At 44.2% G+C, this 24,850-nt stretch overlaps 2 protein-coding genes across 3 annotated transcripts; both read right to left on the bottom strand.

Annotated features, from left to right (window-relative positions):
* Positions 1 to 4,845: 4,845 nt before the first annotated feature.
* On the bottom strand, positions 4,846 to 16,919 carry grb7 (growth factor receptor bound protein 7). Of its 2 annotated transcripts, none has more exons than XM_040175882.2 (15): positions 16,705 to 16,919; positions 15,078 to 15,284; positions 14,725 to 14,842; positions 12,933 to 13,089; positions 12,698 to 12,819; positions 10,760 to 10,834; positions 7,711 to 7,848; positions 7,517 to 7,627; positions 7,276 to 7,374; positions 7,111 to 7,188; positions 6,918 to 7,034; positions 6,742 to 6,799; positions 6,166 to 6,256; positions 5,994 to 6,087; positions 4,846 to 5,908 (listed from the first exon to the last, which is right to left on the bottom strand). In XM_040175882.2, exons 2-15 carry the CDS (start codon positions 15,251 to 15,253, stop codon positions 5,762 to 5,764), a joined length of 1,581 nt encoding a protein of 526 aa, XP_040031816.1. In that variant the 5' UTR covers positions 15,254 to 15,284; positions 16,705 to 16,919; the 3' UTR covers positions 4,846 to 5,761. The 2 variants fall into 2 exon arrangements, with proteins under 2 accessions (XP_040031816.1, XP_077959003.1); XM_078102877.1 differs by having other exon boundaries at positions 15,078 to 15,303; positions 16,705 to 16,903.
* A 1,138-nt stretch (positions 16,920 to 18,057) lies between these two features.
* On the bottom strand, positions 18,058 to 24,611 carry arf2b (ARF GTPase 2b). The gene is made up of 5 exons (XM_040175883.2): positions 24,415 to 24,611; positions 22,705 to 22,862; positions 22,234 to 22,344; positions 20,514 to 20,638; positions 18,058 to 19,996 (listed from the first exon to the last, which is right to left on the bottom strand). The coding sequence occupies exons 2-5, from the start codon at positions 22,850 to 22,852 to the stop codon at positions 19,835 to 19,837; spliced, it is 546 nt and encodes a 181-aa protein (XP_040031817.1). The 5' UTR covers positions 22,853 to 22,862; positions 24,415 to 24,611; the 3' UTR covers positions 18,058 to 19,834.
* Positions 24,612 to 24,850: the final 239 nt, after the last annotated feature.

Genomic DNA, 24,850 nt, shown 5'->3' on the forward strand with positions numbered 1-24,850 from the left:
GTTTTCCAAAGTTTTCTTTTGCGAGGCGACATTCCTCAGCAGCGTTGCATGTCGGTGGCGAGGTAACGACACATTAAGTCACAGTTCAGCGAGAGAAAAGTGGCCCCAAGAGGAGAAGAGAGGGGGGTGTAAAAGGGACACAGGTGAGACAAATGAATGTGTGTGCGGAGGAGGGGGGAGAGGAGGGGGGGGACTATTTTGAATCGGTTGGTTGTAGGGCGGCACGGTGTACCGATTCAAACGGTATAAGATTTCCGTACGGTATGAATTGCTCAAGTGCCGTTCATACCGGTGTTACGCCGTCACAACCGACATGCTACATGAAAACACGCAAAAGAGCGATACAGAAGGAACAACGAGAAACCAGCGATGCACCAACACAACTTGTGCCCAAGAGAGGAGCCGTGTCTGTTTGGAGGGTTCTTGGTTTTGGAAAATCTGACGGAAGTTACGTTAGATCAGAAAACAATTTGTTGCAAAGTCTGTGGAGCCTCTGGGATCGCCTGTGTCCTTTTCAGGGTTGATGAGCTTACTTGAAAAAAACAATACCGTCATATACCGGGATACCGGCAGAGAGGAAGAGAAAAGCCTTTTTAAGTCGGAGAGGTGACAGATGAACGAGTGGACGAGTGAACGACGGACAAAGCAAAGAAGACCGGCGAATGAATACGGAGCAGGTGAAGACACATGACAAATGACAGGGGATTAGAAGTTCATGGATGCCTGGCAGAGTCCTGCAGAGTAATGAACCGAGGAATGCGGCCCGACGCCGTTGGTGACGCTGAATACATCACACACTCGCACACACGCACAAAGCAGCAGATGTGGTTAGCAAAGCACAGAGATGACTTCAAACAAACAGATGTGCGGCTCGTGGAGACAGCCAGATGTCAAAGTCAGGAGATGGCGGACGTTCCCCGACTCAGAGAGGGGACGGGGAACGGGGAAGCTTTTACCACAATATATATACAATAATCGATAATAAAATAATTATTGGTTTCATCCGGCAAACTTGCATCCTCTCTAGTGACCAGCGGGGGGCGACGACTCTGTCCCTAGTGAAATATTTGAGAAAATCACTCTACTTCTCACTCGATTCATTCCCCCAGTAAACATCGCAAACATGAGTTTATGGTCTCAATCTCTGGTTTCAAGTCTTCTTCAATACAACATGATTAGTAAATCATGGCTGAATGGGCATCATGCCCTCTTCACTTACCTGAGCTTGTTGACCTATAAATGTTTTTAAAAATGCTGCTCTGCAGTTTTGGTTCCTGGAGCTCGACTACACTGTCACAAATGATCAATGACACAACGTCTCCTTTACCTAATGTACATTATTTGCCGCCAGCGGCAGTATAAATTGGGGTAAAACTGTGAATTTGGATGAGAGGAATGATCCTTTTATTGTATAATTAATGAATCTATATACAAGCTACGCAGTAGGTCCCAGCGTTTTGGCTGTTTTCCTCCCTGCAGCCCTAAAAACACACAAATCACTTAATTATGAGCTAGCGCCTGCTTTTAATTCATTAAAAGAGCTGCAGCGCGAATTCGCACAAATCGAACATGCGTCACGGCCCAACGCACTAAAACGAAAGTTGAAATTGTTCAAATTTGCCGGCAAAATAGCGTGACGCCGCGGCGCGATTGCCTCTCAGCGTTGAGATGTTGACAGTTGCCGAAAAAAAAAAATCGAGGATAAATGAATAGCAACATTAGCTGTGTGTGTAGATTCCCCCGAGCTGTACGCTACATCCTCGTACCTATATCGCCCGACCGCTCCAGGAAAAACAGGATACAACCAAATGTGCCTTTTTTTACAACATCCCATCACTGCACTGAATATGGAACATTATAGTGTGGGATAATTGTATTGTTTAAAGACACGTGGATACTCAATATTGCAGGAGGTTTGTTGAACGATAACGTGTGGTTTGGATGTGCTTGAAATTCACTGACGCGTCTCCATGCTGTGAAAGGAAAGTGAAGGAATCCATGGCGACCAGGTGAGAAATACACCAGCTTCTGACAGAAAATACCAGGGTCTCAAATCAGGACGTACAAGAGGACTATTAATCACATGCAGCTTGTAAGCTTGTAAACGACCAGCGGCTGATATTTAAACTGTAAACGCTGGGACAGCCATTAAACGTTCAAAATTCAAAACAAAAATGATCCTCAACATATTTGGCAATCAAGCTGTTGTTAATTTGCTGAGCTCTTTTTCCATAGAACACAAAATTAATCAACATTTTAGCGATACAATTAATCAGTATGGTGACTAACTCAAATCAATCAAGTACCCCTTAAATACAATGTTAAGATACCTGGACTTTGTTTTCTGGTACACTTTTAAAATGTCTATTTAACGTTAGTTATTAGATAACCTATTCGTTACATTGATTAATGGCTTCTAAGCAGTAATACATAAAGTAGTTATGCGAGTGAGTGAGGATTGATGGGGTTTTATGACCTAAAAACACACATTCTTTATACAGTTCGAGTTTCAAAAGGGTGATTCTGATATTTTTACGATTAAATATCCTTGAGTCGGAGGGAAAAGTAGGCCATTAAATGTATTCCACCGCGGAATATTTAACGTTAAAAATTACTCGATAATGAAAAGAAGAGTTGGAGGTGGTCACAACCCTTCTACATTTATAGCAACGTTAAACAATTACAAAATTAACTAAAAAAACATCTTTGACGGCAACAGGTGCCATATGTACTAACGTTAGCAAACCACATCAGCTGTGCTAACATCCGCTAACCACAACAACTTCTCTAACGTTAGCTAACTACAACAACTGTGTTAAAGTTAGCTAAACACAGTAGGTGTCTAAAGTTAGCTAAACACACACTACTGATATTATCGCTAAAGACACAAACTGGGCTAACGTTAACAACACCGTAACGTTAGCTAGAAACACAGCTTACCGTTAGCCTGCTAGCTCGCTCAGCCAGACAACGACGCTAAAAAAAATTAAAAACTTGTAGGGTTGAAAACATATTCGCTCCACTTTTGTCTTGTTTCGTCTTTCAATAGGCATTTTAAAATAAAAAAACGGCAAAAAAGGCATTTTTTTATTTTTGTGCACTTGACGCGTTGAGGAGACCTCCGATGGTGTTTGATTTGCTTCACTTCACGTCCTGGTCGGGCGGTGTTCCAAATTAGTGACAAGATTTCTTTTGTTCTCTCCAACCAATGGTACGTTGTACAAACTGTAAGAAAATGTAACAAAATGTAAGCACGATGACACCTACTTGCCTAAATAAATATTTATTTACATAAAAACATCAAAGAATTATTCTTGGAAATATTTATGCCTACCACATCTAGAATCGTATTTAAGTAATAGGAGAGTTTAAAGTTAGGAGGATCATTAAAGAAGGAGAAGGAGAATGACCCATTTAGCATTTAAATGTGTTCTTTTTTTACGATTATAACTTGACGCATGTATTCATAACTTTAATGTTGCAGCCAGTGAATGCAGATTAAATTACTGTATATCATAAGATGTTATATGTGACAATATATGTATTAGTTGGTTCTGCAATGTTACAAAGGTTATTAAACCAAAGTGGAGTTGAAAGAATATTTGCCTCCGTGATGGAGCAGAATAAAAGAAAAAGAAAAAAGCATTATTTAAAGTGTACTTTTAAGTATTTTAAAAAGATGACGAAAAACGAATCAAAGAATTAAATTAAATCTAATAAACAATCTGCAATTGATCAGATACATCGATTTTAAAATGTGCTGCACTTTCATTATGCTCCCCTTTGACCCAAATCTCCTCCATCTGTATTCTTTTCACTCTTTAATTTACCTGGCCAGAAAAGCGCAAATAAAATCCTCAAAACGTTGCCATAGCAACCCCATCCACAGAGAAAGGGGCTGCGGCAGAGAGGAACAGTTACCCAGACACACTGGTATTCACACACACACACACACACACACACACACACACACACAGAGAGAGAGTAGGTCAGCGGCTTCTGAAACCACAGTTGAGGATCTGGGATCAGTGAAGGCTGCCATTGCTCCACAATAACCTCCAGGCTGCCTTTCATGTGGCTCCACCAATCAACTCTGTCAGGACTTAGTCCAGGTTTTTCTTTTTTTCTAAGTTAGTCTGGTTATGGGCTGATAATGGTTTTATAATCACCCCACTTTAAATCAGGAAGGGCAGCACTATCCTTGTTGAGTAGCCTCCACAAAAAGGGTTAAAATATAAGCAGAGTTTACGTTTCCTTGGCAAATTCTATTTTATTTATACAGCGTCAAATCATACCACCCCCATGTCCACCTCTGACCCAATTAAAGTCTGTAAATGATTATTTATCCATTCCCCCGGAAAAAAATTGTAATCATGCGTTTATGGTCTCAATATCAAGTGTCAAGTCTTCAATGCAGCATGATGTTCCTCTAGTAAATGATGGTCCATTTAGAGACAAACCAACCATAAAGCAGGGGATGCTTTAGGGCAAGGCTACCGTTTGTATACAGTCCCATTGAAATCCTTGTGGCAAGAAATCACCAAGACTCTGGGGAAGAAGCGGTTATTAATTTGCCAACGAATGTTTACAGAGGAAGTGTAAAAATAGTTCAGAGGTAAAAGTTTAATTAATACCCAAGTGTAGAAATAAAGAAACCACAGCTACTATTTTTACGGTTTAGTCTTTCCTCAATCTATGGGTCGGGACCCTTCAAGGAGTCACCAGGTGAATCCGAGCGGGGATTAATTTGGAAGAAACAAAATGTTCCAAAATAAATTTATTTTGTATACTTTATAGACTTCCTAGTCACAGCGCTTTTTTGGTTTAGACTTCACACAGACAGGGTTTAATATGAAACGGTTTATTCAAAAATATAAAAGCGGGTCAGGAAATGCCCACAAAATAATTTCAAATGTATTACACTAACAAACCCAAATAAAAAAAATAAAAGACATACTCATACCATCTCATGATAAAAGGCAAACAGTGCAAGTAATCAAAGTAAAAGAAAAAAAACATTAACAAAAATGTCAGAAACACAATTATAAAGTTCCAAAGAATTAAATGCGTCATTTGGTTTTAATTAATATTTGTAATTGTTGACTTTCCCTTTGTAAATCAGCAGGAAAACAGGCCTGTAAAATAGTGTTACCAAAAAGTTTAACCAGATCCTAGGTCTTCCTCAATAAAACAAAAGTAAAAATAGATCCTCATAAAAAGCCTGTCTGCATTAATACATTCGGTTGATTAAACATTACAAAACGCAGATCGTTGTGCAAATACAGCGATGAGAGCGTCCTGAATCCACTCCAGTTACAAACGAGAAAGGTCAAGGAGCTCCGCTACATGATCGCATCATGGGTTCACAGTTATAACATCCATGGAAAATATCAAAAGCACATGTGTTCAAGTCTTCTCCAGGGAGGGGGGGGGGGGGGGAGGGGGATGGAGGAGGAGATTGGGTCCGAGCGCCCTCTGGTGGCCTCAGTCGCTCAGTGAAAAGAACATTTAGATCAAAGTGGATCCGGATCAAAGGGCACTACTCATGCGCTTGATTCAGCAGTTGCCACGGAGACAGGCCAATGAGGCGTCGCTGGTTAAAACATTAAAAATTAAAATACTTAAGAGGGGAGGAGGAGGTAAACCCTCCCCCGCCCGCAGCCACGTCTCACAAAGCCTCAACATCTTCCTCACAGTCCTTAATCAGCTCAGCTTCTTCGATCACATGTTCGGGATGAGGGTGACCGATTGGTGGAGGGGATCACAGCGCCACACAGACGCAGGGGTGCTTGAGGCAGACGGGCAGGATGCCCTTGTTAATTTGGTGGAACTCCACCAGCTGCAGCAGGTCGATGAAGAGGGTCACGCCGTCGTCCATGGTGTAGTACCTCCGGCCGTCGTCCTCGCACTGCGACACACAATCACCATTAGCACGCACGGTAAAATGGGAGGGGCTTATTTCTCCTCATTTCTATTTCTGCATTTTAACTCACAGGGATCACCAGGTAATGTTTGGTCTTCAGCTTGTAGCACAGCGAGAGGACAAAGCACTTGGCGTGCTGCTGGCTCTCGCGGATCAGGAACATCCTAAACACCAAACCCACACTAGGAACAAGGAACTGAACGGTTGATGAAAACTGACGCTTCAGTCAGCCTTCCACTCACCCGTCCACGAGACCCTGCTTCTCTATGAGCCTCTGAGTCTCCTTCCGGGACACGCGACCATGAAACCAGGGCTGGGACTTGTGGATGGCCGCTAACGAACAAACACAAGAGGGCGAGTGTGAGGAGGCCGGCTAGGACACCACGCGCCTCTCTTTTTCTGCTTACTCAGTTGTTAAGGAAGTCTCAATTCCCTAAATGCATATCGAGGAGGCTCATGCTTTGAGGAAGGCTTTTTTTTGGGGACCCGTGACGTTTGAAAGAGGACGTGTCAAAGCTGCAGTCTCTAAAACGAGAGAGAAGGCAGCTTTCACACACACGAAGCGTAATTTTTTAGAACTGGCGGTTGGATGCCGTGGTAGAAGCAGTGCCTTTTATTTATCTAAAGTGCCAGAAAACTTCAAAAGGACGCAGTGTTTCCCTCTCTTAGGCCTCCTCGAGGAGCATTAAAGGGATGAAAGATCCTTCATGAACAAATTCCACCTCAAACATAAATAAGAGCAGCTCCTCGTCTCAGGACGTGAGGAGCGCACGGATATAGTCCAGGAGGACTTCCCGTTTCCTCATTGATGGACTTACTGGAGGGTTTGGCTGCAGAGTTTAGGTTAGGCAGACTGCTCCTCAGAGCTTCTCTTCTCTGGAAGAGAAGCACAAACGTCACGAAGGTTTAGTCCTTCACTTTAAGGAGGACCCATGTCTCTATTCTCATGAGCATTAATTTAGCCAGATCCATCCATCCATCCATCCATCCTCACCCTCCAGGCTTGTCCCTCCTCCCTCTCAGCGCTCTGGGCCTCCGCAGGGTTCTGGATGACCCGTCCTCCGGTCTTCCCAGAGAAGTCCATGGCCACCAGACTGGCCTCCGACTTTGCCTGCGTTCAGAGACAAACGAGAGTTCAAATGTGGCTTGTCGCTTCAGAACTAACGTCACCTGAAGGAAAAGCTCACTTTCACATCCTTGGCTCCTTCCGGCTTTTGCGGAGGCACCTTTGACAGCTGGTAATTGGACTGGAGCTGCTTCCCGTACTGATAACGACAAAGAGGCCTTTTAAACATTATAGCTGATCGGCCCACTCGTTAAAGCTGAGGAGAGAACCCGGAGAATAAAAAGACCTTGAAGAGCCTGAAAGCCGATGTCCAACACGTTCGAGTCTGTTCGCTGTCGGCACTCAAGATCTTCAGGTCCTGAAGTCGGGGGGGATTTTTGGTAGGCTGCACAAACACAGAACCCAAGGGTTCAGTTTATTGTGAGGAGGACAAACACATGAAAGACTCTTCACAGAAATAAATGTATATTCTGAAAAAGGTTTTTAGATAGTTGTGAGAATAAGAGACTGGTGCTCGGGGACGTTACCTTGATGCTGAAGGTGAAGTCAGATGGCGCTCCGTACAGTTTTCGGCCGTTCACCACCGTGAAAACGTTCAGGTCGTCCAGATCGGCGACGTACTGCAGGTGTCGAGGCTCCTGGTGGGAAGAGAAACACGCAGCCGTTCACATCACGCTTAAAGAACGCAGTGCGACCTCAAAGCGGGACTCCACCCACCGACCTTGGAGGAGCCCTTGTTGGAGCAGTAGAGTCCGGAGCGGCGGAGGAAGAAATAGACCTTCTTCCAGGATTTACGGCTGGGCTCTTTGACCTGCAGGAAGCCCTGGATCTCTGGACAGGTCCCAGACACAAGCAGGTTCTGCGGAATCAGAAGAACAAGTTATTTTTTTAAATACAGAGCTTTGCATTTCTGAGATATGGCATAATAAAGCTACATGTGACATGCACTGCTCAAAAAAATGAAAGTAACAATCTTTTATCAGGGTACGGCACGAATTCAATTGCACTTCTGATAATGATCTGGTCAGGAATGCAGCAGAGGTGGTTTTAATCAGTTTCAGCGCCATTGGTGTTGAATAAACAGGTGCACCAGCGGGGCAACTATGAGACGACCCTGAAAATGGGACTGGTTTTGCATGCGGAGGCCATGTCAAGTTTCTCCCTCTTGATCTCTAACTGTTTTTCCATCAGTGTTGGTCATTGTCACCACTGTGAGCATGAGGTGATTGCTTAACCCTTCAGAAGTTAGATTGTCCAACTCCTCCGGGAGGGCACCTCTACGTGTGCCGTTGCAAGGAGATTTGATCGGTCTCCCAGCTCAATCTCCAGAACATGGAGGAGATAAGCGGTTACTGTAGGAGAGCTGGATGGGTCCGTTGAAAGTCCTCAACCCATCAACAGGACCAATATATACACTGCTTTGTGCATGGAGGAACCATTTGAGCACTGCCCAAGCCTTAAAGAGCCTGTCCTCAGGGGACGTCCTCCTGTAGTGTTCCCTGTGCTCACTGCTCATCACGGCAGAGCTCCATCGCCGTTTGCATCGCAAACCAGGATTTGCATGTTCCTCACTGGTGCCCTGTGCTTTACACAGAGGAGAGCAAGTTCACCCCGAGCGGCTGTGATATAGACGTGAAGGGGTCTTGAGAAGCCATGGACGTGCAAACGCTATGCTGCTTGCAACGTGGTCCAGCATGAGCGGTTTGGTGGCGTGTCAGTGAAGGTCTGAGGAGGAGTATCCATGGAGGGACGCACAGACCTGTACAGGCTAGAGAACGGCAGTCTGACTGCCATTAGGTATCGGGATGAAATCCTTGAACTGATGGTCAGACTGTACGCTGGTGCGGCAGGTCCTGGGTTCCTCCTTGGGATGCAAAACCTCCAGGAATATTCCACCTTGGGAATCAACTGAACATTTTAGTAATTTCTTTGTATTTACCTTGCTCATAGTGTGGCCTCAATAGCCTTGCTATAGAGTACACGTGATGGAGGAATACTTTCATTTGACGAATTTGATCACGTCGCGTTGAAAGAAAAGAGTTGGTTTACAATAGCCAGCGACATCCTTTGCAAAGAAACGGCTGCATTGCATAAATCTTTAAATATAGTTTAGAATTACTTTAATGCCCAGCCTTTCATTTCCAGTAATTACTTTGATGGTGGTGTGCTTGTGGACACCCTACTCACGCCCCTATAATAAACTAGCCTTCCGTATACAAATAAACATGGCATCAAAATGAACACGACAGTTGACCAAGTGATCAATATGCTAGCGAATCGGCAGAAATGTTCCCAACTAGCTGCATTCGGGGTTGTGCAGAGCCAGGCCGTCATAGTCTTGTTCTCAGACTACATTTAAGTTCCCCGTAATAACATGGCTCAAAATGTCCACAATTCCCCAAGCTTAACTTGCAATGGAAAATTTCCGGAAATGTTCCGCTCCGTTGCAACCGCAGTTCCTCTTGATGCACGACAATGACAGGCCTCATGTGGCAAGGGTACGCAGGCAGAACCTGGTAGATGAAGGAACGGATACAACCGAACGGCCCTCACGATCACTTGGCCAAACCAGACCACAACAACCCTCGGGGACTTTGTTCGATCCACCAGGTTGCTCTTCAGACTCAGGAGCTCACTTAGACTGATCTGGGGAGGACATCCCACAGGACACCAGCCGTTGCCTCATTAGAAGAGGGCCGCGACGTGGTCAAGCATCCATACGAGCACGTGGGGGCCACTCAGATATTGAGAAGCATTTTGAGTTGCGAACTGAATTTTGGCAAAATGGACTGGCCTGCCACGGCCTTGTTTCACTGGTTCGCGACATCTATAAAATTAAGCCCTCTGTAGACTGAAAACATTATTTCCAGCAAAAGATGTGGCATACTTTGCGCCCAAGGAATAGAACTGTTCATATCATTTTTTTCGCATTGAGATCTGATGCATTTTCAATGTGTTGGTTTAATTTTTGGAGCAGTGCATTTAAGGATTTTTTTGTTAAAATTCTCTTAAGATTCTGATAATAAACAATGCTGCTAGTTTATTTGGAAGTGAGGTAACAACGGTTTGTTTCATCATTTGAAAGTTTAGTTTGTTCAAATAAATTTTACTAACTCAAGCTTATATAAAAACATTTATTTTTAAACTACTTTACTTTACAAAATTACAGTAGTTAAGTCCCAACTATAGAAACATGAATTAAAATTGTTGATGCAATGCAGTATTCGGTCATATATTCTTGTATCAAGTGTGAGGATTTGCCAGACAAAACTAAATCAAATATCCATCCATCCATCCATCCATCGTCAAACCGCTTATCCTGCACACAGGGTCGCGGGGGGGCTGGAGTCCATCCCAGCCAACTTCGGGCGATAGACAGGGTACATCCTGGATTGGTCGCCAGCCAATCGCAGGGCCACACAGAGACATACAACCATTCACACTCACATTCACACATCTACGGGCAATTTAAAGTCCCCAATTAACCTGATCCCCAGAGCATGTCTTTGGACTGTGGGAGGAAGCCGGAGAACCCGGAGAGAACCCACGCAGACACGGGGAGAACATGCAGACTCCACACAGAAAGGCCACTGGGCGGAATCGAACCCAGGACCTTCTTGCTGTGAGGCGACAGTGCTAACCACCACGCCACCGTGCCGCCCTTAAATCAAATATTCAGGTTGGAATCTAAAAAAATAATTGTTTAAAATACGTTTTCAAAGGAACAATAACATCTGCTGATGAGTCCACGTGCTACAAGTGAGACTCACCTGGATGAGGTCTGATGATGTCATCCCTTTACGGTCGTCAGCGCTGTCGGAGATCATGCTCTCTGGGAAGAAGGCCTGGGAGGGGAGGTGGAATATAATTATGTTTAACTTTTGGCCACTTTGTAAAATATGCTAAAGAAATTAAACGTTTGCACCCATACACACAATATTCTGCACAAATGACATTTATGATTTCTTATTGCCTATAGACATGATTGTGCCAAACACATTTATGGAACCGTGAAAATCAAGCCAGAGAATCTGGATTCAGAGGTTTAATTAATTAATTGTCATTACTGGAAAAAAGAAAAGGCCAAATATTCTCTTCTTCCAGCCTCTTAGCACAGTTGGTTGCTTGATAACGGTGAATTTCATTGGTAATTTCCACCAAACAGATTTGAGAGCGTGTACAAGTTTCAGTGAGTTCCTCAACCTGTAGAACAAATTGTTGAAAAAATATATATATATTATTAGATACCGACTGTACAGACACAGCGGTTGGCGGAGCATCAAAACCGGTTCTCTGTGCAATCCATCACGTCCTGTCAGGCACCAGACGCGACCGAGAAAGACCCGGAGGCGTCGAGTAATCCGCCGCAGCACGCAACCTGCCAATCAACTCACCCGCTTATGAAACAGGTAGACAGGTGTTGGCTGAAGCCATTTGCATGTAAATGAATGACGGGTGAATTTACTTAGGATTACGTCATAATCATAACGTCATTGGGGTTAAGGACAGATGGGTAGGACAATGCATGAGGATTTAGGAAAAGACGCAGCTGATTTTAGGGAATCCAACTTTGTTTTCACTACGCCATGTAATTATGAGGCGACTGGAGAGGCGTGTTAGTGACGTCAGTGTGCAGCCGGAAAACTACAAATTCTCCGAAGATGAACAACAAGAAGCACATTCAGATTGTAGCCTTAGTCCATGTGTTGTTACAGGCCGAGCCATGGCTGGTGTCCCTGTAGGGGCGCGTGGCAGAGGGACATCAGCAGCACTAGCAACACATGGGCTTTGTGTGCAAGTGCACGCTGTTAAAAAAAGGCCCTCTGGTCTCAGGTGATGTGTCTCTCTCTCTCTCTCCCCCTCTGCCCTGAGACACTGTCGGTAAAGAGCATGGGTTGTCCTGACACTATACAATATTACACACAAACACCTTCCACGCACGCACCACTGACTCCACATACCACCAAAGTGGTATAAAACCCCTTTGACTACTTGTAGTATCCCCGTTTGTTGTCACGGCCTTGCGGCCTGGTTCGTGACAACGACATAAAACCGGGTTCAAATAATCACTTTATTAACTATGTCAACGTCGGAGTTCGGTTACTTACATGATCTTCGTTCTCTCGTGAACAGACAAATGATAAGTCACCATTTAAATAATGCTGCAAGGAATTGTGGGACAGACTTCTCTACCTTCCTTTTGTAATAGATTGTCCAGTGGTTCCTATGCTAAAGGAGCAGAGTAGGGCAGCATTGAAGAGACTTGTCAATCAGCATGTAGCCCCGCCCTAAAGCATCTCCTGCTTTATGGCCTGTTTGACTCGAATTGGACCACAGCTTACTAAATCAACATCATGCTGTATTGACAAAGACGTAGAACTAGAGATCAAGACCATAAACGCATGTTGACTGAGGGAGTAAATCAAGAGAGGAGTAATTTTCTAAGACAAGAGGAGTTGCCCCTAATGGTCACTTGGGCAAATGCAGCCTTAAGACTTCTTCCTGCAACTTCAGAGTTGTCTACATTTGATTGGATTGGTTTGTTATTTCTTGTTGTTTTTTCATTTTAGCAGCTTGTGTGATTGCATTCTCAAATAGTTTGCACATGTTGAATCACAAGAATCGTGGCTTTCCCAAAAAGGTTTGTGACATGAGGAACCCCTTAAAGGCAGAAGTGTGCAAGACTGTAGTGTAGTCGGACCGCCTACCATCGGCTTCCTGAAGAACTCGTACTTGGCGTAGTTTTTGCAGAAAACGAACCTGGTGTCACTTTTGAGTGCCCAGGTGGCCTGAACCTCCAGCACGACCTCGTGGTCCTCCAGACAGCGCTCTAGAAAAAAAAAAAAAAGGGACAGCCGAATATTTCAGGAGTCGTTTTTTTTTTTGCAGCAGCAGCAGCAGCAGCACATAGCAAAGGATTCTCTGTTGGTCCTAAAGTCTTACCTAGACCCAGCGTGGGGTGGACCTCTAGGAGGGCCCAGCTCTCCTGATCGCTGCAGTGAGCCGACTGGACCAGCATGTGACAAACCTCCCTGGTCGTAGCGCCTCGAGACACCCACACCGACCGGCTGTGGCTGTCCTCGCCGAACACCTTGATCAGCTGATGGGAGGGGAATTTATAAACCACATGCGGCATAATGAAGGCACTTGCAATTGTATTTAGGAATGCTGGATTGTAGATCATTTTGTACACATCTTTTTTTATACGAGCTTCTTCCTCTGATGCTCTTCATAAATGGTTCATTCTTTGTGTTAAAGTTCTTCCTCCTCTGATGTGAAGGTCCACAGGACAGATTAGAACGCTTCTGTAGCAAACTATACAAGTACGTAAAAATATTTCTACAACTAATAGCTTACCGCAAAATAAAAAAATTTAAAAAAAATTAAAAATGGGGTTTTGTCTTATTTATAATCCCTAATCGGCTCTAAAAGTTTAGTATTAATGAAAGTACATTCAGTAGTTTGTGTCATTAAAATGAACAAAAAGTTTTGTGACACAAAAAGTATTTTCTAATAAATAAAAGTTAAAAGGTTTGTTATCTGAGTAACTGAATGCACAGCGAGTGCTTCACAGCTGCAATCAAGGAGCGACGCCAAGATTCCGCTGCTAAAAGAGACGCTTGTTAACCCACCAGCCACCATCCAGCCCCCATCCAGCCCCCATCCAGCCCCCACTCTCATGCCCCCACTCTCATGCCCCCACTCTCATGCCCCCACTCTCATGCCCCCACTCTCATGCCCCCATCCAGCCCCCATCCAGCCCCCATCCAGCCCCCACTCTCATGCCCCCACTCTCATGCCCCCACTCTCATGCCCCCACTCTCATGCCCCCACTCTCATGCCCCCACTCTCATGCCCCCACTCTCATGCCCCCACTCTCATGCCCCCACTCTCATGCCCCCACTCTCATGCCCCCACTCTCATGCCCAAGCTCCACAGTCTGTTGCAGAGAGAGATTAAAGGGGTTAGGCGGGTTCAGGTCATCTAGCATCATGACGGCACCTCAGAGAGAAAGTAAACCGGTGAGTCAGCGAGTAACCGACCGGTCGGATGAGAAACGTCATCGGGACAAAGACACCAGGCAAGTATCGACCGGCGGGGGGCGGGGGGGGGGGGCAATTAAAGTACAATTCTGGTGTGTAAACAAAGTTTCTTGAGCAGCTGTAAAATAAGTTAGGAACTCTTTAAACTTCTCTAATCCACGATGTCGGTGATCCTGTCTCGTTGATCCGACTCCTTTCATCATCACTATGGTTGCAGATTGATGTTCTCCTTTTAGAGAACTACAGTCTGAACAGCTTCAGTGGAAACCTGCGAGTCTTTAAAGATCCATGCTGGCTTGTGGAATGCCGCGGCACAGCGCCGCCGGAGTCACACCAACAGACATTCTTTTTCTGCAATTACGGACATGTTGGGTTGCCATGGCAACGCAGCCTCCCCGTCCGTCAGCACCCGACTCCACCCCACAGGTTGGTAAACAGGTCGAGTCTCCTTTACGGGATTGCCGGTTCTCACACATCAGGCCCAGCGGCTATCCGAGGGCCTGATGGGATTAACACGGCAGGCGTGAACAGTCAACAAAACACGCTTTGAGACGATAAAACTAAAAAAGCACATTATAGGTAACTATTCTCAGTGGCGGATGAATATGCATTTTGCTCCTCAGACAACAGGATGAATTAATTGTTGTTTGCGTGCGATTTGTTTACACCAAGACTGAGACTTTGAGGCTCACGTGTTTGTTGCTGGTCGGGGGGGGAAAGGAACCAACGAGCACCGGAGACTTTGAGGGGCTGCACAGCTCGGGGAAAGGATTCGGTACGGAGGAAGAGAGGGAATCCACGCCCTTCGCCCTGGAGGAAAAGACAGAAAGGCCGTCAGTGAATTTATCTACCAACATTGATTGTTTGTTTGTTCTTAATCACACAAAAAGGATTCAGCCCTCGCTGAAAATAGTTCTATTTCAGTACTTCAGCCCTTTTCCTTTTCGTATGCAAAAGCACTGGAAGACTTGGCGCTATACAAACATGACGTTAGAGGGTGTTATTATGGGAGTCGGACAATAAAAGGCCGTACGTACGTACATACCTGTTGACGGTGATGACGATTGGCTGCGAGCGCCGGATGGGCGGAGCGTCAGGCTCCGGTGGAGATGGTGGCAGCAGAGAGAGATTCTGGGCGGAGCTACCCAGCAGCACCTCAGCGTCACAGGACGTCTCCTCAGAGCCGTCCAATGCTTCCTTCCAGGAGTCTTCCACCTCCATTGTGGCGAGAGGGAGTCCGGGTTTCAGCAGCCTCCAAAAGCAGATCGGCACTGTTTGATTACAGCATTAATTAATCTCCAGTATCCATTTGAAAGCATCTGGATTAGAGTTTCTCACTAAAACTAAATATTACAGATGAAATACAGTTACAATGAGGCTGGCGAGCAGTTAGCTCGTCCTGCGGATCTAAACAGATTGGTGGCTTACAATTTTGCATGATCAGAGACTAGAGAAACAACGTTTTTTACTGAATCAAATTTTGTAAATACACAAGTTTGAAATTATTTATCTGCAGAAGCGGGGGAGTAAGAGACTTTTTTCTAGCGTTTGGTTTGAGTCCCAGAAACTTGGCTTTCAAAGTTTAACAAACAAAACAACAAATTATCTTTTCAGGTCAAGCACAATAAAAGAAATACCTTAATATTTAAAATACATGTTTATCCGTCACAGCCTTCAATCATGTTAAATATTCAGACACACCTTGTGTCTGTCTCCAGTTTAGTAATATCTTCCTGGCAGTGATCCAAAGTCTATTTTCAGAGACGAAAGTATGACTCAACCGTGTTGTTGTCATAGCGATGTCTGGCGATCTGTTATGAGACGCGGCCGTAAGTGATTTCTGCCTGATTGAGACCAAATAAATGCATTCTTATTGATTAGTTTGTATTCTGGTTATTAGGTCTATCAAATGTCAGAAATTTGTGGAAAAACTACCATCCATTGCAAACAAGATAGTTTGTTTTTTGTAAACCCGTAGCCCAAAAACATTTAGTGTAAGGTCACGTAGAAAAACACAAGCAGCAAATCGGGAATGTCGGGAATGATCGACGTGAAGAGAGATTTTATTTTTATTTTTCTGACAATTATCATTAACCTGCAAGTTGTCCGACAACTTATTATCAGAATCATAATAATAATAATAACGGAGTGATCTGACTTGGTGTTAACATCCATCTGTACCAAGGGATGGGGTTTGTTAGTAGACCAATGATAAGGAACTTCCTGCAGGAGACAAAATATTACACGTGCTGAGCAGACACCTGTTATCAGACACGTCAGAAGGATTAATACAATCTGTGCTCAAATCACAGTTAACCCACAGTAACCTGACACGTCGTGTTAAACGTTATTACTTTGGTTTATCATCTCTCTCTTGGGCCAAGTTATATCTGTAAACTCCCACTTGTTTAAAAACAACTTAAAACCCTTCGCTTGGTTGCAGCGTCAAAACCTCATAGAGAGAATGAATGAACTTCACTCTCATTTGCTCAATAAAGCTCCGTCGACATTAAACCGCGTATATCAGGTTGACACGAACACAAAAAAACAAATTCGGTCGCCATCGGCTGCACCGTCTCGCGCTACGAACTTTGTTTTCGCTGTTAAACCGGCGCCCGCACCTGTCTACCGGAACTACTTCGCTGGCATCCGGGGGAGACGAGCAAACGTACCTGTGATGTCGGTGTGCTCCGTCGGCGGCTTTCAGCTGGGACCTCGACGTATGATTCCGGGAGAGGTTCTGCCGTTTTAAACGCGTGGTGAACGAGAACGGGGTGCGCGCGCTTACCGACGTGCCAACTATTATTACCTGAGTGGAGAAGTGGGCGGGGACTGTCTATCAGGTGTGCGCTCTAAACCCCTCCTCCTCCTCCTCCTGTGTGTGTGTGTGGGGGTTAATGGGTTCAGAATTATGAGCGTGCGTGCGTGCGTGCGTACACTTTCCGGCTACATGTTATTTTTGTGTACTCAGTAAATGTTCAAAAGTACTGTACTCAGTGTATATTAATAAGTTTGTTGTACTTTTTACTCCATGCATATATTAGACTCACGGTATTTGTTTAGGAGGAACAATACAAAGCAAATCAACAAATGCAAGAATATTAATACTAATTAATTTAATTAATATTTATTAATACATTTAAGCGTTCACTTTATTTTTTGGGCTTACTATACTATAGTATAGTACAATACTTTGCTTATACTTAAAGTGAGATTTTGACTGCAGGACTTTGACTTAGTATTAAACTATATAGAAATATGGTACATACTACTACTGAACTATGTTTATAGAGAGATATTTAGATATTTGTTGCTGAGTTGGTTCAATCCGGTCAAAAAATGAGTTCGGTAATTAGTTTCATGTTTATGTTGAGCCAGTTAAATATTTACAGACCTGTGAATACGCTTTTATTGAGTCAACATTAATAATAATAATAATAATGATTAACCTGCTGGTAATCTAGTGGGAATCTAGAACCAATTCCTGCAATGAGTTATTTTCAAAGTTTATTTAGAAACTTACCAGAACAAACTATTTTTGGAGGTACTTGAGTATTCATTTTTTCCTACTTATTGCTGTACTTCAAACCTGGGGTAAATGTATTACCCTGTCATTAAAATTCATCTACAACATATTTACATCTAGATACAGATTATTAAAACAAAATGTGACAGACAGACAATAATACATTTATGCAATGACCGAATAAAAGATTAGTGTGAAATACTGCACTTTTCATGTTGCTTTGTTTTTCAAATAACTATTTTGAATAATTGTCTTTTACATTTTAACTTAGTATTTTTTCCACCACCCTTGGATACTCCACATCCACACGTTTATTAACTTATGTTAATATGCAATAGACTTTTTTGCATTTTAGTGTAAATATATTTGGAGTTTGGGACTCCTAATAAATAAAAAGCTTTTTATAAACTAAGGGTTAGCACACTAATGGAAAGAACAATTCATTGTGAAAGTTACTGGTAACTTAAGTGAGTAAAAACACACGTTTGATGGTGAAGTGTTGGATCAAATCATGTTTATTAATGTGTTCAGGAAATCCCCACAGAAACAGTTTACAGGGGAACGTTACAGATTTACAATCATTCTCGACACAAGTGCCATCTTCACACCCCTCGGTCTCCGACACCGAGAACGCCCGCCGAGGCCCTCGACACGCACCTCAGACCGCCGGGTCGGTGGTGACCCGTCGCCTTGATTCTTTCAGTCGCGAAGTTACGCAGCGCTGCGTTGTAGCCGGTCAGCGCCCGGTGCCCCGCAGCGAGTCCCCCCCCCTCGGGTCCGGGTTGTTCACAGTTAGAGAACCTTCATATTTGGTGCCAATTCCTTCACTTTCACCCCCAAAACATCACGACAACTGAATGCTTTTTTTCCCCAGATCTCGAAAAAGTTAAACTGCCAAACCGTTTGTGAGAAGAGCGGCCTCCTCGGGCCCGTCCGGGATTCACTACTTCTTGTACAGGATTTGTCTTACTGCTCGAAATGAATTTGGTTCAGCAGTGATAAGTACGAGTAGAAACGCTAAAACTAGTTACAGAGAAAAGAAGAAAAAAAAACAACCACATGTAACATGTCTTAAAGGAATAGCATGTGAAGCTTTGTGAAATAACCCACGCCTGATTTCCCGATTCATTGTACAGATGGTTGACTTGAAAAATTGAATCCAGAGAATTCAATGTTAACTACCCCAAAAGAATTACGTATGTACTCTATGATTCTAGTTTCATTAATTTTTAATAGTTGGCTTGCTTTGTGCTTCACAGTCTCACCTGCTGGGGGGTCGGGGAGGGGGGGGAGGAGAGAGAGATAAAGGTAGCGTTCAATGGAGAGCCATTGCTAAGAATAATCTGTTATATTCCAATATAATAATAATAATAATAATAATAAAACAAACAGCATGATTTTCAAATGACACCAGAATGATCGAGGATGGGCAGGTTGTTGTTGTTGTTGTAGTTGTCGTTGTTGTGGAGGGTTATTTGTCCTTTTTTTTTTTTTATTTGCTTCGACCTGATACAGGTTAAGATGCAATTTGCTGAATCTCTTACTGGTGGATTTGAGGTTTCAAAATAAAAAAAAGGAGGTTTAAAATGAACATTTAGCATTCAGTCTACATCAGGTGAACATTGTCTAGTTAAGGTAGATATATTTATACTACAGGGAGGGAGGCGGGGAGGGAGCTTGCACCCTTGCTCTTTCTTTGCCGTATGAAAACCATGCTTCCCCTGGAGAGTAAGGGTGGAGGAGGTGCGGGGTGGGGTGGGCGTGCAAGACTTGGGGAGGGAGACGGGGGTTCTGCGTGAGGCAGAGGCTGAGTTTGGTGGATGGAGATAGGGGCTCAAAAACCAGACTGCTGATTCCACAGGAGGTGTGTAAAAGGCACGCCAGGTTACTCCCAATCCCAGCCAACATACACAGAGACGCCTTTTCACACACACACACACACACGCACGCACGCACGCACGCACGCTGAACACACAGGGTACACACACACACGCGCGCCCACAAACACACACACAAGCAGCACAGGCTACAGCCCCCAGGGTACTAACGAGGGCAGAAAGCAGGAGGGAGAGAGGGCGCAGAGGGAGGAGGGGGGGCATGAAGGAAGTTCTTGAAAGAAAGACCTGGAGATGAAGATGAGGCAGGGGTTAGATGGGGGGTGGTGGTGGGGGGGCCTGGGTCCGGTGCTGCCGTTGTATTGAAACAGAAAAAAATAAACAACAAACAAAACAAAAAGATACTTCAAAAAAAAAAAAAAAAAAAAAAGTTGGAATGGATCATTTCTGGTTCTTCAGCTGGTTGGAGAGCCAGTCGAGGCCCTCGTACAGGCCGTCCCCGCTGGTGGCGCAGGTGGCCTGGATGTACCAGTTGCGCTGGCGGAGGGCGTGCAGGCCGAGCTTATCTGTGATCTCTGCAGCGTTCATAGCGTTGGGGAGATCCTGGGAGGAGGAGAAGACGGGGGGGTCACGATGTTGCCCGCATAGACTGATCAAGCTCAGAATTTATCTTTGATATTTATTTCACGTTGCCGTGTGAACATCTTGAAACGATCCGTAAACTACATTTCACTAGGTTCCATTTGAACACATAATGACGTAGTATATCCGACACTCGGTTTTGCTGAGTGGAGCTTGAACGCATCAGAGTGCAGCAAATGTTAGCTCAATCTCGATTTGAACAGTTTTGTAGTTAGAAGATGGCGCATATAATAGTGTATAGTGCTGGGCTGCACATGCTCAGTAGAGATCGGGTAGCATGAATGAGCTGATGAATTATACAACATGACATCAGACTCGCATACTTGCCGATATGTGATCCGGCGAATTTGGCTGTTATAAGAGTCACTTCCGAAACCGGAACAACTCTTGTACAGACCTACCTGAACATCGATCTCTCCACGTGAGGCACAACAGATTCTCAGTGATTGTATAGACGTTAGACAAAAGTGGACCTCACCTGTTTATTTGCAAAAACGAGCAGCACGGCGTCTCTGAGTTCGTCCTCAGCAAGCATTCTGGACAACTCCTCCCTCGCCTCGTTCACTCGCTCCCTGTCATTGCTGTCCACCACAAAGATGAGCCCTGCATGCAAAAAAAACAATAAATATGTGGATATATATTTCTGTATTTGAGTAATACATTTTCTTTGTGGCTCTAAAGTGTTTTTTTTTGTTCTTGCCGATTAAAACATGGCGTCGCTTTATTCCCTTGATTTATTTTATTCTGAACAAATTGTTCCTGCTAAGTAACAAGTAAAAAATAAAAGAAATATGGAAGTGCAACCAGAAACTGGAGGATACTGTTGTAGAAATTACCTCATTAACCAAAAATCATTTGAGGTACATCCTGACAATATTTGAATATTTTCACTGCCAAAACTCTTTTGAGGTATCGAGTGCAGAAAACAGTCAATTCAAAATAAAGTCACATGGTAACTACGGGTCTGCCAGAAACTCTAAACTCTTATAGACGATGTAAGACACAAGCAGACACACTTTATGCTTTGTAGGGACACTTTTCTTAGATGTTGGGAGATACTGTTGGTAGTTAGTGTTAGCAGTTAGTAAGGTGAAGAAGATCTGCTGAATCCAGATCACGCTAACTAGTTTGTGAGTGTTTCCTCTTTCCTGCTGGTTTACTAGATGGACGAGCTATTGTTAAAGCAAATGTTGTCACATGACCAGGAGCAGCCGGTGTAAAGTCAACACCAGCATCAAGGCAGGATTACTGTGTGTTGAGTTCAAAACAGGCCGATCCCCACAGAGAGCATCACGATCTGTGCGGTATCAGACTAACAAACAGTAGTACAATACTATTTAAGGTCTTTATTCTCAAAACTGCAAGTGAACAACAAGCATCAGAATTATTCTGCGAGTGTCAGAAGTCCAGCTGCTTCTGGAAGGAGCCTGGTATCTGCTGGTGGTTTGTATAGGATTAATTTTTCCTTTTAGCTCGAGCCGCTAAAACAACCCCAATCCCAGATAATTATGATTTAGCAGTTCAAACAAAGGGATTTTTCACTTTCGATTCTTTTATTGAAGATATAAGTAACCGCTGACATTGTTGTGAAATCTAAAGTAGACCATGTGATATTTCACTGAGTCTGCTTAAATATCCTGGAAGCCAAGCGTTGACATTTTTACATGCGGAGGAAACCAATATATTCAAGTACCGCATGCACTGTGCTTAAATGGAGCTGTACCCAATTGTCAACACCAAAGAGATGGATTCACACGTTCAATTTCACACTTGGATGCTCAACGTGTGGATGGGGGTGTTTGCCGCAGCTGGATGTTTGGTGAGGGAATAAAAACGAAAAGCTGAAGCTAAAAAGCGTCTAAGGGGAGAGGCTGAAACCACAACGGACAAATTATTTTAAATACTAGCACAGAAGACTAGTTTGGCTGGGGATTTAGCCGCGTGTTGCATCATTAGCAGGAAACACCCGACAGTGTCTTCACACAATCTGATGAATTCAATTTCAGGAAACTGGAGAGGAGTCACACAAGAAGCCCTTTGCAATTTGAACAATGGTGCCTGAGTCACCGGTTGACTAATTTTGAGATCATTGTTTATGCACCGATGAGGCCACCTATAGGCAGTTATGTTCACTGACACTGCTGCAGGCTCAAACACAGCAGCCCCCCTCCCACCCACACCCATACACACAAACTCACCTTGAGTGTTCTGGAAGTAGTGGCGCCACAGCGGCCTGATTTTGTCCTGACCGCCCACATCCCACACTGTGAAGCTGATGTTCTTGTATTCTACAGTTTCAACATTAAAACCTGGACAAAAGGAGAAACACAGATGAGTGGCCAAATATGAAATTCATATAAATTAAATAGAAAATAGGATGATTTAGACCTCTAGTTCGACAAGGCTGTATCAATGATCATGTTTCAATGGGTTTCATTCATGCTTATTTCTTGTTGAGCTGATTGTGTAAAAACATCTTTACATTTTCTTAGTGAAGTGTTGTAAATAGGGATGTCTTAGTAAGAGTCCAAATCTAGAATACCATACTGAAAATGGTATCCAAATTAATCAGAGAGTAGCAAGCACTATTCACAACCAGCTGACAACTCAACAAAAAAGCCACTCGACAGTGAACAAACTGGATTTAAACAATAATAAGATATCCGTACCAATGGTGGGAATGGTAGTGACTATCTCTCCAAGCTTCAGTTTATATAGGATGGTGGTTTTTCCAGCAGCATCGAGCCCAACCATGAGAATCCTCATCTCTTTTTTGCCAAACAGGCCTTTGAATAAGCTTGTGAATACATTCCCCATGGTGACGAAGCTGTCAAAGTAGAGAAGGAAACAGGGTTAGGAGAGGAGCGTCTGCAGCGTCTCAGGGTCGACGAGGCAAAGCGGAAACGTTACCATCAAGATCAATGACAGACACGAGGGTGGATAGATTATTTACTCATTTGGAATGGGAACATGTATTCCCTACAGCAGCATTTATATATACACCAACACACACAAACGCAATAGAGAAAAAATTTAAAATTGCACAGCAGATACGAATACTGTTGAGAGGTACGAAATTCTTTTTCTTCCTCATTGATAGTTATTAAATGGCACAAATACACTTAGTCAACATTACACCAATGTCAAAACAAGATGACAGTGGTGCAATAAGTACTTCAGTTACAACGTAATTAAGTAATCGACTATTAGTATTTGCACTCACTGATCAATAGGTTACATCAAGTAGTAACGTTGTATAAATATGTTTAAGTCGTCTACAGCGAGTTATTTAACTCCTGTTGCTCGCGGGATGTTTCTATGCCTCTGGACAAGGAAGATATTGAATGCAGGCCTCCGAACTACGTATTTATTGTAACTGTAGTGGTGTTACGTTCACGCGAGCATCTGAATACTACTGGTTGATGACAGCAATATGTCCGGTAGAATAGAAGGCCTTTTCGTTGAATCTAAAGAAGGACACACGGAATCCAACATGGTAGGAACACAAACGAGATGTTTACTGAAGGTTCAACCTTACGGATAACGTTATACGCTTACAACATGTTACGCTAGCCTTAGCGCTAACTAACATCCCCCTGCATGGCTTCAAACGTCGCACATTTCCACACTGCGTACACGCTAAAATAAAAATCACACGTCCAGGAGCGGCTACGTTGTCAACCCGGATAAACCGGATAGCTAGCTGGCTGATCACCAGATAAGAAAGGCCTGTTCCAGCTGGCGGACTCTCCCTGTGTAGGGATGGCGTTAGCCGTTGCTAGGCGCTAGCTCGCTAACAACACCTCGACCTTAACGAAAGGCCGACAGTCCAGCTATGTACGAGACATCGCGGGGAGAATGTAGAGTAAAATGAGTGTGGGAGTGTGCGTTTATTATATCAGTTAGGTAGCGTACAGTGGTTACGAACACCGGGAGCAGGTCAACGCGAGCTCGCCGAAGGGCGGATGCTTCGGCTCGTTAGCTCACTAGCTTGTGTGCGCTTGCATCTCACGCCAGCGACACAAATTCCGCGTAGGCTATCGGTCGACAGAGCACCGCCGTTTAAAACCGCAAGGCGAAACGTTCCCGACACATCTACCGTCGACACGTTGGGGAAGCCCGTGAGGGGGGTTTTAGGTCCGGTGTTTCGTTAAAAGCGTCAATGACAACCTCTTTGATTCGTCGGGTAACTGGAGCTGCTTTAGCGCGGTGGCTAACAAGTACCTGTCGTTAGCTAAGTGCCGCGTCACAGTTACGATGGAGCGTCGGGATGTCAGGGTTAATCGCCAGCGAAAGCGGGCCCTTCGCACCGCGCGACATTTGGTCCACACAGCATAGCATTTTTGGCCGAGAAACGGCGCGTTTGTGCGGGTTATTACCTTTAGAAAGACAGCTTCTCGATCTTTCCGTTATCTTTCACTGTCACTCCAAAATGGCGTCTTGCGCAGCCAGGGAGACACCGGCGTACGGGGCACTTCCCACTATCTAACCCCGCTCCAATCACAGCGCAGATGGTGCGGCTGAAGACCCGCCCACTGTTGTCCCGCTGTCCAATCACGACGTTGGTTGGTCTCGCTGCACAAAATGTCGAGGAAGTAGTCCGCACTCAAATGCTCTCCAGTTTCAGATACGGTGGACAACAAGATGCAATATTCAAGGGCTATCGGCGAGACTGAGTCGGTTTTCTTTGTGTCCTCGTGTCAACAATACAGCAAATACATCGTAGTGTGCCTCGCTGTGTTGAATTTAACTGAGAAACATCCTGATCTATAGGTATGTGTACACAGGTAATCTGAGGCCCCATAGGTCAATAGT

This window comes from Gasterosteus aculeatus, chromosome 5 (genome assembly GCF_964276395.1).
Source record: "Gasterosteus aculeatus chromosome 5, fGasAcu3.hap1.1, whole genome shotgun sequence".
Classification (NCBI taxonomy): Eukaryota; Metazoa; Chordata; class Actinopteri; order Perciformes; family Gasterosteidae; genus Gasterosteus; species Gasterosteus aculeatus.

Coding starts and splice junctions, on each gene's coding strand:
- arf2b (XM_040175883.2), bottom strand. CDS start 22,852: ATGGGGAATGTATTCACAAGCTTATTCAAAGGCCTGTTTGGCAAAAAA. Junction 22,345..22,704: donor CACTACCATTCCCACCATTG/GTACGGATATCT, acceptor CCTTTTGTCCAG/GTTTTAATGTTGAAACTGTA. Junction 19,997..20,513: donor TCGTTTTTGCAAATAAACAG/GTGAGGTCCACT, acceptor TCCTCCTCCCAG/GATCTCCCCAACGCTATGAA.
- grb7 (XM_040175882.2), bottom strand. CDS start 15,253: ATGGAGGTGGAAGACTCCTGGAAGGAAGCATTGGACGGCTCTGAGGAG. Junction 14,843..15,077: donor ATCGTCATCACCGTCAACAG/GTATGTACGTAC, acceptor CTTTTCCTCCAG/GGCGAAGGGCGTGGATTCCC. Junction 6,800..6,917: donor AGGAGGGACAAGCCTGGAGG/GTGAGGATGGAT, acceptor CTTCTCTTCCAG/AGAAGAGAAGCTCTGAGGAG.